The sequence below is a fragment of the Camelus bactrianus genome, chromosome 7 (assembly GCF_048773025.1).
Source record: "Camelus bactrianus isolate YW-2024 breed Bactrian camel chromosome 7, ASM4877302v1, whole genome shotgun sequence".
NCBI classification, from domain to species: domain Eukaryota; kingdom Metazoa; phylum Chordata; class Mammalia; order Artiodactyla; family Camelidae; genus Camelus; species Camelus bactrianus.
The window spans coordinates 15,494,516-15,510,201 of NC_133545.1; the positions used below are offsets into that span (position 1 = coordinate 15,494,516).

General features: G+C 37.2%; 1 protein-coding gene across 1 annotated transcript in view; it reads left to right on the forward strand.

Annotated features, from left to right (window-relative positions):
• Nucleotides 1-4,595: 4,595 nt before the first annotated feature.
• Nucleotides 4,596-15,686, forward strand: part of MTPN (myotrophin) — a 52,064-nt gene continuing 40,973 nt past the window's right edge. Inside the window, exon 1 of the mRNA XM_010947496.3 lies at nt 4,596-4,946. Coding sequence (XP_010945798.1) covers nt 4,875-4,946 — 72 coding nt within the window. The 5' untranslated portion in view covers nt 4,596-4,874. The remainder of the gene's footprint in view (nt 4,947-15,686) is intronic.

The window sequence follows — 15,686 nt, forward strand, 5'->3', positions numbered from 1 at the left end:
GCTTGGTCTCTCGCCTGGATCCAGGTTGCTGTCACAACTGAGCTGTAACACTTTGCTGCAACAGTAGGAATGGCTATTATGAATAAGACAAGAGATAAGTGATGGAAAGGCTGTGGAGAGAAGAGAACACTTATGAACTATTGGTGGGAATGTAAATTACTATAGGCACTATGAAAAATAGTAAGGAGGTTCCTCAAAAGATTAAAAATAGAACTATTGATGTAAAAATAGGTTAAAATACAAATTTCTCTATGTAAAAATAGGTTAAAAAGCAAATTTCTTCTGTACAGTACAGGGAACTATATTCAATACCTTATTATCAAAACTTTGATGAAAAAGAATATGAAAATAAATATATGTATATATATGCATAACTAGGACATTATGCTGTACAACAGAAATTGACACATTGTAATTGACTATATTTCAATAAAAGGAAAAACAGAACTACTATATGATCCAGCAATTCTACTTCTGGGAATAACCAAAGGAGTTTCAAACAGCACATTGAAGAGATGTCTGCACTCCCATGTTCACTGCAGCATTATTTACAATAGCCAAGACATAGAAACAACCTAAGTGTCCACTGACAGATGACTAGATAAAGAAGATATGGTATGTGTATACAATGGGCCATAAAAAAGAAGGAAATCCTGTCATTTGTGATAAATGGATGAACCTTGAGGGTATTATGCTGAGTGAAATAAGTCACACAGAGAAAGATAAACACTATGTGATCTCACTTATATGTGGAATCTAAAAAAATGAACCCCACGGAAACAGAGAGTAGACTGGTAGTTACCAGGGGCTATGAGGTGGGGGAAACGGGTGAAGGTGGTAAAGGGTATAAACTTCAGCGTACAAGATGAATAAGTTCTGGAGAATGTAACGTACTACATGGTGGCTGTATTTAACAATACTGGATTGTATACTTGAAAGGTACTAAAAGAGTAAATCTTAAAAATTCTCACCCCCACCTCCTCAAAGAAAAGGTAACTATAAGGTAATGGATATGTTAACTATCCTTGTTGAGGTAATAATTTCACAATACATACATATATCAAATCATCATTTTGTACACCTTACACTTATACAATGTTATACGCTAATTCTATCACATTAAACCTGGAAAAAAAGTAAATAAAAACATGCCTTTCCCTGAAACACACCAAAAATAGTTACCAACACATGCCAACAGCTTTCCATTTTCCAGCCTCTTCCACTAGAGCTACAAGTTTACAGGGTCCATTATCGGCCTTCCATGCATCACCTTGTTGTCACAGGAGATTGTTTTGCCAAATGTTTCACCCCTGTGAACATGAATCACCATGCATAAGGCTTCTAAAATCACTTCCTTTGTTGCATACTACCCAGCCCCTGAGCCAATGCCGTCTACTTAAGGTTTTTGTTCTAGTCACAGCTCACCTCTGACAAGAATTTCTGCGTCAGTCAGTGTTGCTGCAGTAATAAACACCACTATCTGAGTGGCTTGAAACAACGAAAGTTTCATGATGATTTTACTATATATCACTATGGGACGGCAGGGGTGTTCTGCTCATTGTTGTCACTCAGGAACCCAGGCTGACAACGGCCACCGTTTTGAGTGCTGCTAGTTGTTGCAAGAGAGGGAAAAAAGAGCTCTGAAGGGTCTGGCATTGGCAAGGCTGGAAGTGACTCATATTACTTTTGCTCATAACTAATAGGCCAAAATTAGTTACATGACATTACCCAACCACAAGGAAGCCAGGAAGAGCAATTCTCTCTTGAGCTTAGGATGGCAGACAAAAGGAAATATTTGTGGACTACCTACCAAAATAGGTAAACAAAAAAAAAATAACGAAAAAATTTATGATGAGTGAACTGAAAGAGGTTTTGAAAAACTGGGCTATATGGTAGACATGACTGAGGAACCTATTAAAAGTTGGATGGTCTGGAAAGCCTTGTTAAAGAGGTAACATTGGCACTGAGACCTCAGGAGTAAGCAAGACTTAAAAGAACATTCTAGACAGGAAGTAACAAGCATAACATCCCTACGGTGGAATTAGCTTGGTTTTCCTGAAACTGACAGAAGATGAGGTCTATGGGAAACTGAGAAGCCATGGGATGGGAGGGAAGGGTCATGAGATGAGAGAGACCATCAGGGTCAGACCACAGAGGGTCCTGAAGGCCATGGCAAATAAATAGGATTTTATCCTAAATGCAATAGGAAACCATTGAAAGGTTTTAAGATAAGAAATGCATGTTTAATTTATGTTTTATAAAGGTAACTCTGGCTGTATAGGGAATTAATTGGAAAATGGGAAGACCAGCAGGGAGGCTACTGCAGCAGGGCAGAACTGATAGGGATGGGAAGGGTCGGGTTGGGGGTAGTCAGCAGGGAAGATGGCTAGAACAAACAATTTAAGATATATTTTGAAGGACTTACTGATGGATCGAATAAGAGAGAAAGGTTGGGAGCAGTAGGACTTATTTATGACTCCCATTGTCAAAGATGAGCAAAGCAGGACACTGGTTAAAATGGTAAGGACAGATTTTTTGTCAGCAGTATATATTGCTATAGGGAAAAAGAGTCCAACGTGAACTGAACAAAACTTCAATTTCTACAGCAATGAATAGGTATTTTAAAGGGAGAATACGGGCAGAGTATGGGTATAGAGTAGGGCTCAGTAGAGTCAGGGAAGGAAAAAATTACAAACTATTACCATAAATGCAGTTAGGCCAGCTGTGTCTGCTAGTGGCAATCACTGAAGTTAGGATTCTACCCTCCTACAGAGACTGGGAGAGAGAGGTCCTATCCTCAGGGGTTGACTGCGAAAAAGAGGAAAGATTTTGGCAACCTTAGATTTTGGCAACCTTAGATTTTCTCATGCAGGTACTTTAAGGGAGACTGAGGTCATTTTAGGATGTGGCCTTGAGCTGTTAGGAAACTATGTTAATGTTTGGTCAAGTCTTTATAGACAAAGGTTGAAACCTAGTCAAAAAGAAGGCTCACAGGAGTCTGGCTAGAGTCTGGTCAAGGAGAGAATCTTTTGTCATCATGTTTCTGATTTTAGTGACAGTGTGGTTGGTGATGTCATTCACAGAGAAGGGATGGTCTAGGGGCAACTAGGTTTAGAATCTAGAGGAGATCAAATCCTATTGTGGACAAGTTAAGTTTGAGACATTCAATTGGGTGAAGAAGTTAAATATAAGAATGGATCACATAGGATAAGTCTGGACTAGAGATATAAACCAAGCGCTGTTAGCAGGATATAACTCAGAGATCACACAGGTGGGAGTTAGAAAAGAGACAGGAACTCCAGGATTTACCTAACAAATTCCTCCTCCAGATCTGTTTCCAGAAATGTATCATCGTTAGGCATGTGGAGTTATATTTCTTATTGTCAGAAAGTAAAGTGAACAGAATAACAACTGTTAAATATTTGGAAACTCTTCTTTTGCCCTGAATCCTACCCCTGTTTGCTATTTCTAAATCATAGCCATATACATATATGCATTTATTGAATACTATAGTCATACCCATTTAACATACATGGAAAACTGAACCGAGAAGGATTAAGTAACTTGCCTGAGGTGATACAAAATTAGTAAGGGTTGGGTCCTTTATTCAAAACTAAGCATTCTGGTTCCAGTCTGTGTTCTGAACCTCTATACTACACGGCAAGCCTAGTATATTACCTTGGTTTATCTATTTAGTGGGTCATAAACAATAAACTATATATATATATAATAGTTCCAATAAGAGTTTTTATTGGCTTTCTCTATGTTCATGTGTGCATGTCTGGATCATTAGGGTTGAAGCACAATTTACCTGGTGGACGTGCCGCAGGCTATTAGAGTGAAACTCTAGAAAGAATGGAACCGGTTTCACTAGAACGGTCCTGAAGCTTCAAACCATTAAAAACAAACGAATACAAAATTTTAAAAACACCAATTGTACTGGTCAGTTAAGTTTTCTCTGCCCTGGGGCAACAAGCTGAATTCCTAGTCCCTGGACATCATTAGCTGGTCAGGGAGACAGTAAAGTTTTTCCCTTCACAGAACATTATACGTAGTATTGATACACTGAATTCGCATTGTTGTCGTAAGTGTTAGAGAGCTTCTTGAGGGCAGGAATTGTTTTATGCCTTTTTTTTTTTTAATATATCCTCCGTGCCTAGCGAAGTCTGACATGCAGTAGGAGCACGAGGAATGCTAGATAGCGGAGGAAGGGAGGGAGGGAAAGGACGGAAGGAGAAAAGGAGGGAAAGAGGGGGAAAGGCATTAAAATCAAACATGCCTACTGAATACTTTTTGAAGATGAGTAAAACGGCCTTCCAAGGTTGTAGTTTTTTTTTTTTTTTAAGTTTTTCCCGTTTATGGTGCCCAGAAACGTCCTGAACCCAGGTAAAATACCTATCTCTCCCTCCACCTGCCCTCCGCGCTTCCTGACCTCCAGCGCCCTCCCCAGGCCTCCCAGTCCCGCCCACTCCGCCAGCGTTCGCCAGCCGCTCCAGCCACGGCGCCTGCGCACTCGGCGCTCTCGATCCGGGCCGTCGGGGCGGGGTCCCGAGCGGGACGTTCCGCCCAAGGGAAGAGGAAGAGGAAGTTGGGGGAGGGTCCTAGCTGGGAGTGAACCGGAAGTGCAAACGCTCCTGCTTCTCCTCGGCCAGGCGGAACCTGCTCTGCTGGGCCCGGTGGCTGCGAAAAAACTTTCTTTCTCCCGCCCCAACGGTCGCCGCGGCCAACTGCCTCGCCCGCCTGGCAACCTATCCCGCCTTCTCTTCTCTCCGGCTCCGCGCGGCCCTGTCTCCCTCTCGCCCGGCGGTATCCGCTTGCTGCTGCCACCGCCTCCTCGTCTTCTGCCCGGCCAGCCGGCCCTCCCCGCTGCAGTGATGTGCGACAAGGAGTTCATGTGGGCACTGAAAAACGGAGACCTGGACGAAGTGAAAGACTATGTGGCCAAGGTAAGCGGGGATGCCTGGAGTCGGCGAGAGCCCGGAGGTGGAATGAAGAGTAGGCTGAGGAAGCAGCTGGGAGCTGGGCTGGCGTGGGCGGGGGTGGGGGAGACCTCTTGGACGGAGGTGGCAGCGACAGAGTGGGGAGTCAGAGCGTCTACACTGAAAGAAGGGTCCAGATAACGCGGTCGTGCTCTGTGTCAGGTAGCTGCCGTGGTGATACAGCCAGGCGCTGGCCTTCCTGACCCCTTGGGGGAGGGGAGGAGTGGTGACCCGCTCTTTTAGAGTCACTTATGAGCACTGATGATTTCCGTTCGGCCCTCTTTTACGCCAGAGTTACTTAAATCTTTCTTTGGATGAGGTAATTCTCCATCTTGGATCTGCCCATTACTGAATGAAGTAAGTTAAGTGATTAGGATCAGAGGAACGTTTTCTTTACCTTTGGGCCTGTTACGAATCTAAAGTAGTCATTGACCGTGAAAAAAGAGTACCGAAAATAGCAATAGTTAAAATTCTGAAACTTCACTGTAAAGTCCTAACTTTGGGTGTGGCCTTTTCCTCCACCACCCCCGCCCCCGGCCCCCCAACAAATACTTGTTTGCTTCAAGTGGTAGGGTGGTTAGTTAGCATCTGGGAATGTTTAAGATTATCTGAGTAGTTTTCAAACAAGAATGTTAACTTTTATTACTCTTTCTTTCTCTTTGATTCCATCTGAAATGCTTACATGTGTAGTAAATAGTAATGCGGTTTAGTCACAGTAATCTGGGGGTAAAATCATGATGAGGAGAGCTAATCTCAAACCTGAACCCAAATGTGAATCCACATTGCGAAGAAGTAGTAAACTTTAAATTCCAAGTCGGCCTGCCTTTGGACCCTGAAACTGTGCTTTTTGTAATTGTGAGAGAACTTACATGTGATTTCAATATGACGATGATTTAAAAAAGAAGTTTTCCAAAAGTATGGCTTTATGACATAACTATGGAGCACATTTTGCCTCTAAAATTTTAACTTTATGATGAGATCATGGAGGGCATCTTGGTCACCTTCTAAAAGTGTGGGAACCCAATCTAGACTTTAGTTCTTCAAGGGGTATGACCACTGATAGGCTGCTGTGTTTTCACTTCAGAGATCTGTGTTAGGAAGCAAGTAAGCAGAAGAGAGTTTCTTAAAACTCACAGGATTGTGCAAGGCAAGCTACTGATAGACTTTCTACATAGAGATTATCTGCTCAGTTGTTATTTGTAGTGGATTTTTAGAACATTATTCACTGCCTTCTCAGCTAGTGGCAGTCTGAAACCCAACTTGTTGGATGTTTCAATGTAAGATTAAGGGAAGAAATTACTTGGAATACTTTAATCAACATGGTTCACTCCCAGTGGTGGGACTCTGCAGTACTCTAGAAGTGAATGGGCTTCCTGTTAATAATGGAACCTAAGTTATTTGATATTCTTGAAATAAGAAAAGTTGTTGCAACTTGCAGCTACAAAAATAACTCAATTTATGTAGTATATTTCTGTTGTGTTATTTTATATCATTCTTGTGAGTCTTGTGGAATAAGTCCTTTTATTAGCCCCATTTTACGGATAAGATTACTGAGATGCACGGTACTTAAGGAAAAAATCCAAAGTTGCAGAGATAACCAATGATGAAGTCAGAACTAACCTGCTGACTCCAAAACTTAGACTCTAACTGCTCCATGCAGTATCTCACAATCTAAACTGTAACTGTGAGAGCTTATGATATCAAGATTTCTAGTAGGACATTCTTGAGGTCCATATCTAAGCACATAAATTATACAGTTTTCAATCACACAAAAACATTTTTGTAAAATTGTGTGCTAATAATGATTATTTCTTTTCGGTTAGTTTTTTAATTAGGTTATTCAGTTTGATTTTGATTTTTCCCTATTGCTACCATACTTCCTACTTTCATTAACAAAAAAGATGTGCATGAGAGGGAAGGACAGTTAAAGAAAAGTAAAAAGAAGTATTAAGAACTGGTTTATCCAAAAAGATTTGACCGTAAAGTAATCCTATGAACAGACCATTGAGCTTTTGACCTATGTAGTTTTTATTGAATAAACTGAGTCTCTTAAAATAGCGTTTGCTTCATTAGTGAAAAATAACAAAACACAGAACAACCAAAAACTCACTCTAGTTTTTACTGCCTGAGCACCTGAGCTCCCTTATTGTGCCTTTTCACCTCAAGTCCTCATAACATGATTTGTCCTGTTCAGCTGCCATCTTCCCTGCTTATTCATTGATTCACTTTTTTTATCCACCAATTTGTGAACACTCATTATTATTTTCTGAGTTTATGTAATGTACATTTATCTGAGTGTGTACAAAGAAGGTACATTAAGAAAGATTTAGACTTGTCTAGTTTTCCTTTTAAGAGGTGAGAGTCTTTAAAATACTCTCCTCAGTATTCCAGTGACGATCCCTCCCATTGTTAACATAAGAATGGACCTATAGGTGAAGTGGTTTAGTATTTTCCCTTTTTTAAATTAATATTTTCAAAAATCAATAATTGTACTTTTCTACCTGCTTCTGACTTCTATGCAAAAATCTGAAGTATGGATAGGCATTAATTGTTGGTTTGGGGTGAATTCTTGAACCCCGGAAAGTAAGTTCAGAGTTCCCATACCATTGAAAATTATTTTTCTAAATGGGAAAAGCGGCATATAAAGAAGAATTTAGAGTACTCCATGTTAAACGCTTATGTAAACATTAAAACACTATCTGAAACAGTTTGGTTTCTTGAGTGACCTAAAGACCACATTTAGTTAATTCATCCATTTTTATTGGGCACCTTTCAGGCCACCAGCACTTTGCTAGGCCTGGCACAATAATGAAGAAGTTGGACACAATGCTTAGAAAACTTAAACGTCTATATTCAGTAGATCTATATGGAAAAGCTGTTGTGCTTTTAAAGTAGTATGCAAATTATAAGTAACATCTCACTTACATAAGCAGTTTGTCCAGTTTGAAAACAAGTAAAAGCCACAAAGTGTGATATTCATGGGCAGTGTTAGTAGCTATTCATAGTCCCATTTTCAGTCTGTATGATTCCTCTGGGTGCCTTGTTTTGCCTTTGTCTTCCATTTCTGCCTGTATGTTAATTTCTTCCGTTGGAGTTAATTCAGCCCTCACATGAGCTCCACACTGCCAAATGGGTAGCTCCATTCAGGTAAGTTCCAAATTGAGCTCACATTTTCTTCTCAGAAACTGTTTCAATTTTTGTTGTCTCCATTTTGACTAATGACATCATGACCCAACCATTTGCCCAAACCAGAATTTGGAGGATTTTCTCCAGTTTCTGAGTGTTATCAAGACTACCCTTCTTACTCTCTCTTTCATTCTTTACTCTCCATTCTTATCATCACTACTTTAGGTTAGTTACTGCTTCTTAACCACCTGGACTGTATTTTCCTTGACTGTAGGTTTCCCCTCCTTCCTGGTCAACTTACACATCGCAGCTGGAGGAATCGCTCTCTGATATGAGTCTGAGCATCTTATCTTTTTCAGCTAACCTCTTTCACTGCCCTTCTTATACATTTGTGATTCCCCATTATTTACTCTTGAAAAGACCAACTCATCCTTGGTTTGGCATACTAGATGGTCAAGATCTGGCCCATGCTTGCCTTTTTAAACTTGCTACTCCACAAGCACTCTGCTCCAGACCCTGCCATGCTGTTTCTTACTTGTATCTTCACATGTGCTCTTTCATCATCCTTGACCAAGTCTGCTCTCCTCAGTCCCTAACTCCCAACCTGGTGAGCTGTTTATCCTCAGCTTAAATATCACGTCTTCCAGAAGAGCATTTTGACTTGAAATGAAGTGCTGCTGCTTTGACTGTTTCGCTTATCACATAGCGGTGATTTTGTTTATATGTCTGCCTTTAATTAGGCTCTGAGCCTCTGAAGGATAGATATATATCCTTTTTCATCTTTGTATCTCCAGTATAGTGCCAAGGAATTTCACACATTAAAAGCATTTGTTCCAAGTAAATTATTTTTATTCTCAACTTTGCTATACTTTCAACATCCTGTGTAGGTTATATAATAATAATTACCTTTGACAGGATGACTTATATTGCCAGGTACTAGAATGCACTCTGCAAGATTTTTACTTAAATTTTCATTTGTTTTTTACCAAAATGTTTCAGGATAGGTACTAGTATTCCATTTTAAAGATGAGTAAATTGAAGCTTAGAGAAGTTAAGAAATTTAACAAGATCGCAAAATAAGTAGCACAACTGGGATTTAAACCCAGAGCTTACCGAATCTACAGCCCACATTTTTTTCCCTTATCAGTCTGGCTTGAAATGGTTATCTGGCTTCTTAACTCACAGTAGCTTAGCAGCAGCACATTAAGAACATGAGAAAGGGGTTTGCAGGAGGCAAGCACGAATTATCTCTGACTATGAATGAGGACATAGTAAATTGGCTACAGTTTTTAAAATATTAAATGATAACAATTTGGAAGTAGCATGGAGATACCATCTCTATAAACTTTTAAGTCTTGTCAGGGGCTATTTTTGATTTTTGCTCAAGGTGTGTCTCTGAAGAAACTGATGGCTTGTGGAAACTTTTTTGTATGTATAGTCACACATAAATAATCTTGTAATTTATATTCATAGTTATGATCCTATACAGTACAGAAAAAGTTAAATTGTGTCTGCCTTAAGAAGAAACAAAAGTTAACTGAAGTATTAAGATTTCTTTTCAGATGGTTTAAATTAAACAAATGGCACTTTTTTCAAAAGTATGTTCTTAAAACTTTTATATATTTGAGTATTGTGATGTCAAGTACAGGTATAATATCATTTAGTTACACATCTACCTTTGAGCATAGTTAATATTATTAAACTGATTTTAGAGATTTTAGAGATGAAGAAACAGAGGCGAAGATTAAATAACTTGCCTAAGGTCATAAAGCTCTTGAGTAATGAAAATGAGATTTGAACTCAATCTCTCTGACTTCAAAGCTCTTTGCTATTTACGTCAGCATACTGTTGACTTTCGTTTCTCAGTAAGGCTGGATAACTCAGGGGTACTATATTATTGAGTACTTAAGTATTAAAAATAATCACAGCAGAATGGTAATTATCCATTGAGACTATGTAGAGGGGAGCTTTGTGTTTAGTTTAGAGAAACCAACTCTCTTAGTGGTGAATGCTTGTGAGTTGTATTGGTAAGTAGTATCGTAGACTCTCCAGCAGGTCTGATGTATGTACTCGCTTGTTTACATGTGCTTCTGTTTCACTTGCAGTGAAATACTATACATTAGGTCTCTAACTTCCCTTTCTTTGTGGTTTCCTTTCTTTTCCCTCTCCAGCCCACATTCTAATTATACCTGCCTTTGACACTCTAATAGGGTTGAAAAGCAACAATTGTTCACCTTGTGAGAGAAAAAGATCTCTTGAACTTGAGAAAAAGTATTATCTAATCTTTAGAAGTTGCGTGACTTATTGGGATCACTTTTCACTTTCCTAATAAAATAGGCAATTGAAAAGAGGTCCTGATTCAAACTGTCTTGCATTTATTAGTTTTATGCAGTTTCCTTTTTTCCCCCTTGTTTTTGTTTTTTGGGTTTTTTTGTTTTGTTTTGTTTTTAATTTATCACTGTGTTATGCCCTTTCTATAGCAGGGCTTGTGACCCAGTCAGACAGCCAATATGTCAGCTTGTATATGATACAGGTGCCCTTTGTAGATACAGAGAATTTAGTGTAGATACTTTATATTAGTCTTTTAGTCTTTTACTTTGAATTTAAAATAAAGCAAGATCTTTTTTACCCTGGAAGATAAGTGTTCACTCAGATGTCCAATGGCTATGTGTAGTGTTTTGCTTTGAGATTTTAAACATTATCAAACTAATGCAGATAATTAAAAGTGTAATTAATTAAAGCTGATTTAAATTTTAAAGTAATGTTTATTATTTAAGAGATAAAGCTGTGTTGAGTAGAATGAAACAAAGTGCCTCATTGCCCATTATCCCTTCCCAGGTGGTTTCTTAATGTAAAATATAGATTTTATTAGATATTTTTAAAACAGAAAAGTATTAAAAAAAAGACAATAATTGGCCCATAATTCTACTATCTGGATAATTCCTGTTAACTTTAAAAAGTGAAATTAATTAAAGTACAGATTAGAAAATGTAACACATGGGTCTCTATCTCAGTTCCTGTGAACAGAGGTAGCCATTCTTAACAGGTTAACATAATTAATTCCAGAAAAACATTGGGAAACTCACTTACTCATCCATTTCCCCACTTTAAAATAATTCTATACACACTTCTGCACTAGGCTTTTTTTTTTTAATTCCTTAAAGATTTATCTTAGGTTCCATATTGAAATTTATTCATTCTTTCCTTTTTAAATGATGAGTAGTATTCCATTTTATGGATATACGATTATTTATTTAACTGTTGCTTTTTGACAAACATCTCTTTCTAGCTTATTTTTGTAATTAAAGTGTTATCGTGATTACCTTTGTATATATGCCTTGAGACCTTCTGAGGCTATATATGTATTTACCCTCCTGATGAATTTTATCAACTTAGACACACGTCAGTAGCACGTGAATCAAATCATTCATTCCTTCACGACGCTGCATTTTTGCTATTTGAATAGGTGAAAAATATGTTGCTTTGATTTGCATTTCTTTAATGAGGCAAACAAACATCAGAACTTTATTAGCTTTTGTATTCATTTCCTCAGACTTCTTGTTTATGTCTTTTGCTCACTTTTCTGTTAGGTAATTGGTCTGTTTTTTACTGATTTGTATGAGCCCTTTATAAATTAAGGAAGTTAGTTTTTTATCATTTGTTTTGCAAATATTTTTTCCAGTTTGTGTCTTGGCTTCATCTTTCTTGTTGTTCTATAGCGGTCTTTACTTTTTACCTTTTATGTGGTTAAATATATCACTTTTTCGACCTTTTATGACTTGGATTTTCTGTCCTGTTTAAAGAGACGTGTTTTTTCTCCTCTGTCAGATCATGAATAAATTTTGTCTTCCTTCTAGAACTTCTGTGGGTTTTTTTTTTTTTCATTTTTTGCATTTTAGGCATTTGATCTTTTTGTTATTTATTTTGAAGTAAGGCATGAGATAGGAATATAGCTTATGTATTTTTAAACAGTTTTCACATCATTTATTGTAATTCCCCTTTACCTACTAATCTGAACTATTGTCTTTATCATAAAGAAAATTCCAACATGTGTTTGGATTTCTTACTCTTTTTCTACCCATACTAAACTGTTTTAATGGTAGCTTCATCATATGTTTTAGTGTGGGATTGAGCCACTCTCTCATTATGTTCTCTCTAGAATTTTGGCCAGAGGGTTCTTTTAAGATTTTTTCCTTTTTCCTATCATTTCAGGGAAAACATGAGCATTTTTGGAATCTACGTCACATTTAACCCATGTATCTTCATAAGTGTTAACCTTTTTTTTGGTCTGGAATACTAGCATCATGTGATCTGGAGACATGATGCTTTAGCTTCATTCTTTATGAAGTATCTTAGGAGAATATGGTACAGTATCACAGTGTTGTGTGTCAAAGTTTTTGAAACAGTGAATTTGTGTTTAGGTAACCAAATCACAGCTGAATTGTTAATTAAAAATTTCTTGGTGGGACTGCATCAAAGACCACCTTGTAATGAGAAATATGACTAAAAGTAGTTTTTTTTGCAACTTGGCTTATTTTTTTAGTTCACAGACTATTACAAGGGTGTAGAGTACCTGTGATTAGTGAAAGCAATGAGAGAAGAAACAAAAACATAAGAAACTGACCCGAGAAGGTGAAGTGACAAAGAGTCACATTACCTTAAAAGTTCCACAGACCTGTATAATAAGTAATATGTGTAAGTGTAACCTTGAGCTTCAAGAAAAGTTAAAATTTGGTCTACTTTCTCTTATTTAAAAAGTCAGAGACATGCATAATATATTTTGGAAAGATTTCTATTTGACAATATGAAGTAATATATTTATAATATTTATATACTTGGGCCTAAATTCTTGGGCATCTGAAAAATTTAGATATCAAAAAAAAAAAAAAAAAGGTTGTAGATAATAAACACTTTACCCATAGCATAATAGAAGGCATAATGGCAAATTCCCTGTTGGCTTTGGAATTAAACTCTCCCACTCTGGCTTTCTTACTAACTGGATCACTTTGAACAAGTTAGTTAACTGCTCAGAACTTGTTTCCTCAACTGGGGCAAATGGGGATAATGGTATCTACTTAATATATATTAACTGTGTTTCCCTGGCATATGGTGAGTGCCAATAAATGTTAACCATTGTTATCAATAATACTAACCATAAATTTATTTAGAAGCAAAACTACTTAAAGATCATCTAATCTACCTCCCTTATTTTATAGATGAGGCAAAATTAGATGTCAAAGGGCTGGACCCAGATCATGCTGCTAATTAGGGTTAGGACTTTAATTCAGTTTTCCTGACCTGAACAGGTGTGTTTTTCACTACACTACAGTGTTTTTGAATGAAGTAGTTTATACTAGCTATTACCACTATTGGAGTATTCTTTTTTGCCTCACCCCATTTGCTTGGTAAATTTCTGCTAATTTTTAAAGTTTTTTTTCTTCATAGCATTCCCTGACTGTGCAGTTAATCCCTCATTTATGCCAACATGGTACCTAATATAGAGCTTTCTTACTGTATTTATGTTCTAGTGTAGAGTTTCTTAAACTTGAGAGTTACAGGCTCCTGACTTGGCTGACAAACCCCCAGACTTGAATTTGAAAAACAGTGAATGGCTTAAGAAACTCAAATCTTGCTATGTGGAATATGTCTTTAAGTTTTGAATGTTCAGTGTTTTGTGTTAATGACTGTTTGAAAAAACAGATGCAGGTATAAGCGTGTGTCACTTGTTACTATTTAGATATTTGAATAGTGCCTGTCAAATTGAGAACTGAGAGACTGTCCCCTCAAAATGTCTCTGCAGATCTTGATGTAAGATGCATTGTTTGTAGAGGGGCGTTTGTCTTCTTGGGGGTGGGGCTTCGCAGCCTATGAAACCCCTTCCTGTGTTTGAGGAGTTCCCTGGTATGTAGTATGAATCTTACTGAAAAGCAAAACTGGCTCCCAACTATTCAAAAGCCAACAAGAACAAATAAATTGTTTTCTCCTGCCCACACTTAGGAAATGGGCCCAGAACCCAAACATGGCTAATTGGATGTTTTTACCTGAAACTGATACTCGGGCACAGTAAAGGATGTAGTGGCAGCCATAAAGCATCCAGTTTCCAAAAAGAGAGGTAGTGGTGTGCCCGTTTTGGCATCGCTTCTGTGCTCAGGTGGTTCATATCTCAGATTTTGATTTTATTCTTGCCTGTAAGCCTCCTTGGTTCCTGCTCATTTACTGAGTGTGGTTCTTCAAACTTCCCCACAATTCTAAGAGCTACTTTTAATATCTGTTTAATGCATTACATTCTGTTGATCAATATGAATTGGTTTTTGTTGCTTGCAATTAAGAACTCCGTATTAATTTTTACCTGCCTGTCTTTCCTGTTTGACTATGAATTTTTTGAAGATAGAAATTATCTTTGTAGTCCAAATAATTATCACATTGTCTGTTACCTGCCTATGGTTTAGTTAAATTTGGGTTGAATTGGAATCTCCAGGAACTAACACTTCCTTTGTTGTTTTCAAAGTTGTTTTACCATATATGTCTTTGAGACAGATGTTCTTAGTATAAATGGTATTCCTTCATTTCATTAGTTAAAAATAGCTCTGTTTTCAAACTCTTTGTTTTAAACTCAGTGAACTTTGTCCACCTTTTCCACACTACTACAATAGTTGTGAAATACAATAATAGTGACAAAAGTTGTATCCATTGTATAAATATAATGCCAACTCCACTTGTAACCTCTCATGGCTGTCATTTTATAATTTCAGTGAGGAGTTGTTAAATTCTTAATTTCATTGCAGCATTATTTACAATAGCCAGGATATGGAAGCAGCCTAAGTGTCCATCAGTAGATGAAGGGATAAAGAAGATGTGGTATATACATACAATGGAATATTATTCAGCTAAAAAGAGAATGAAATCTTGCCATTTGCAAGATGGATGGACTTGGAGGGTATTATATTAAGTGCAGTGAGTCAGAGAAAGACAAATACTGTATGATTTCACTTATATATGGAATCTAAAAAACAAAATAAGTAAACAGACATAACAAAACAGAAACAGATACATAGATACAGAGAACAAACAGGTGGTTGCCAGAAGGGAGGAGGATTGGAGGGATGAGTGAAATAGGAGATTAAGAGGTATAAACTTCCGGTTACAAAATTAATGAGTCACAGGAATGAAATGTACAGCGTGTGGAATATAGTCAATAATATTGTAATAATTCTTATAGTGACGGATGGTAACTAGACTTGACCATTTTGAAATCTATAGAAATATCAAATCACTCTGTTGAGCACCTGGAACTAACACAGTGTTGTAGATCATTTATACTTCAATTAAAAAAAAATAAGATTACATATATAAAAAACACTTTGAATAAAAGCATGTGAAATATTATTATTCACTGTGGAAAATATTAAAATCCGTAAATAAGTCTTAAATGTTTAAGTATTTCCATTTTCTTTATATTTAAATGTATATTTAAATGTTTATTAATAATTGCCTTAAATTGTCATTTAATTCTAATATGACTTAAATTTTTTAAACCATGCAGTCTCAGTAAAAGTAAAGATAGTTTTTTTGATCATTTCC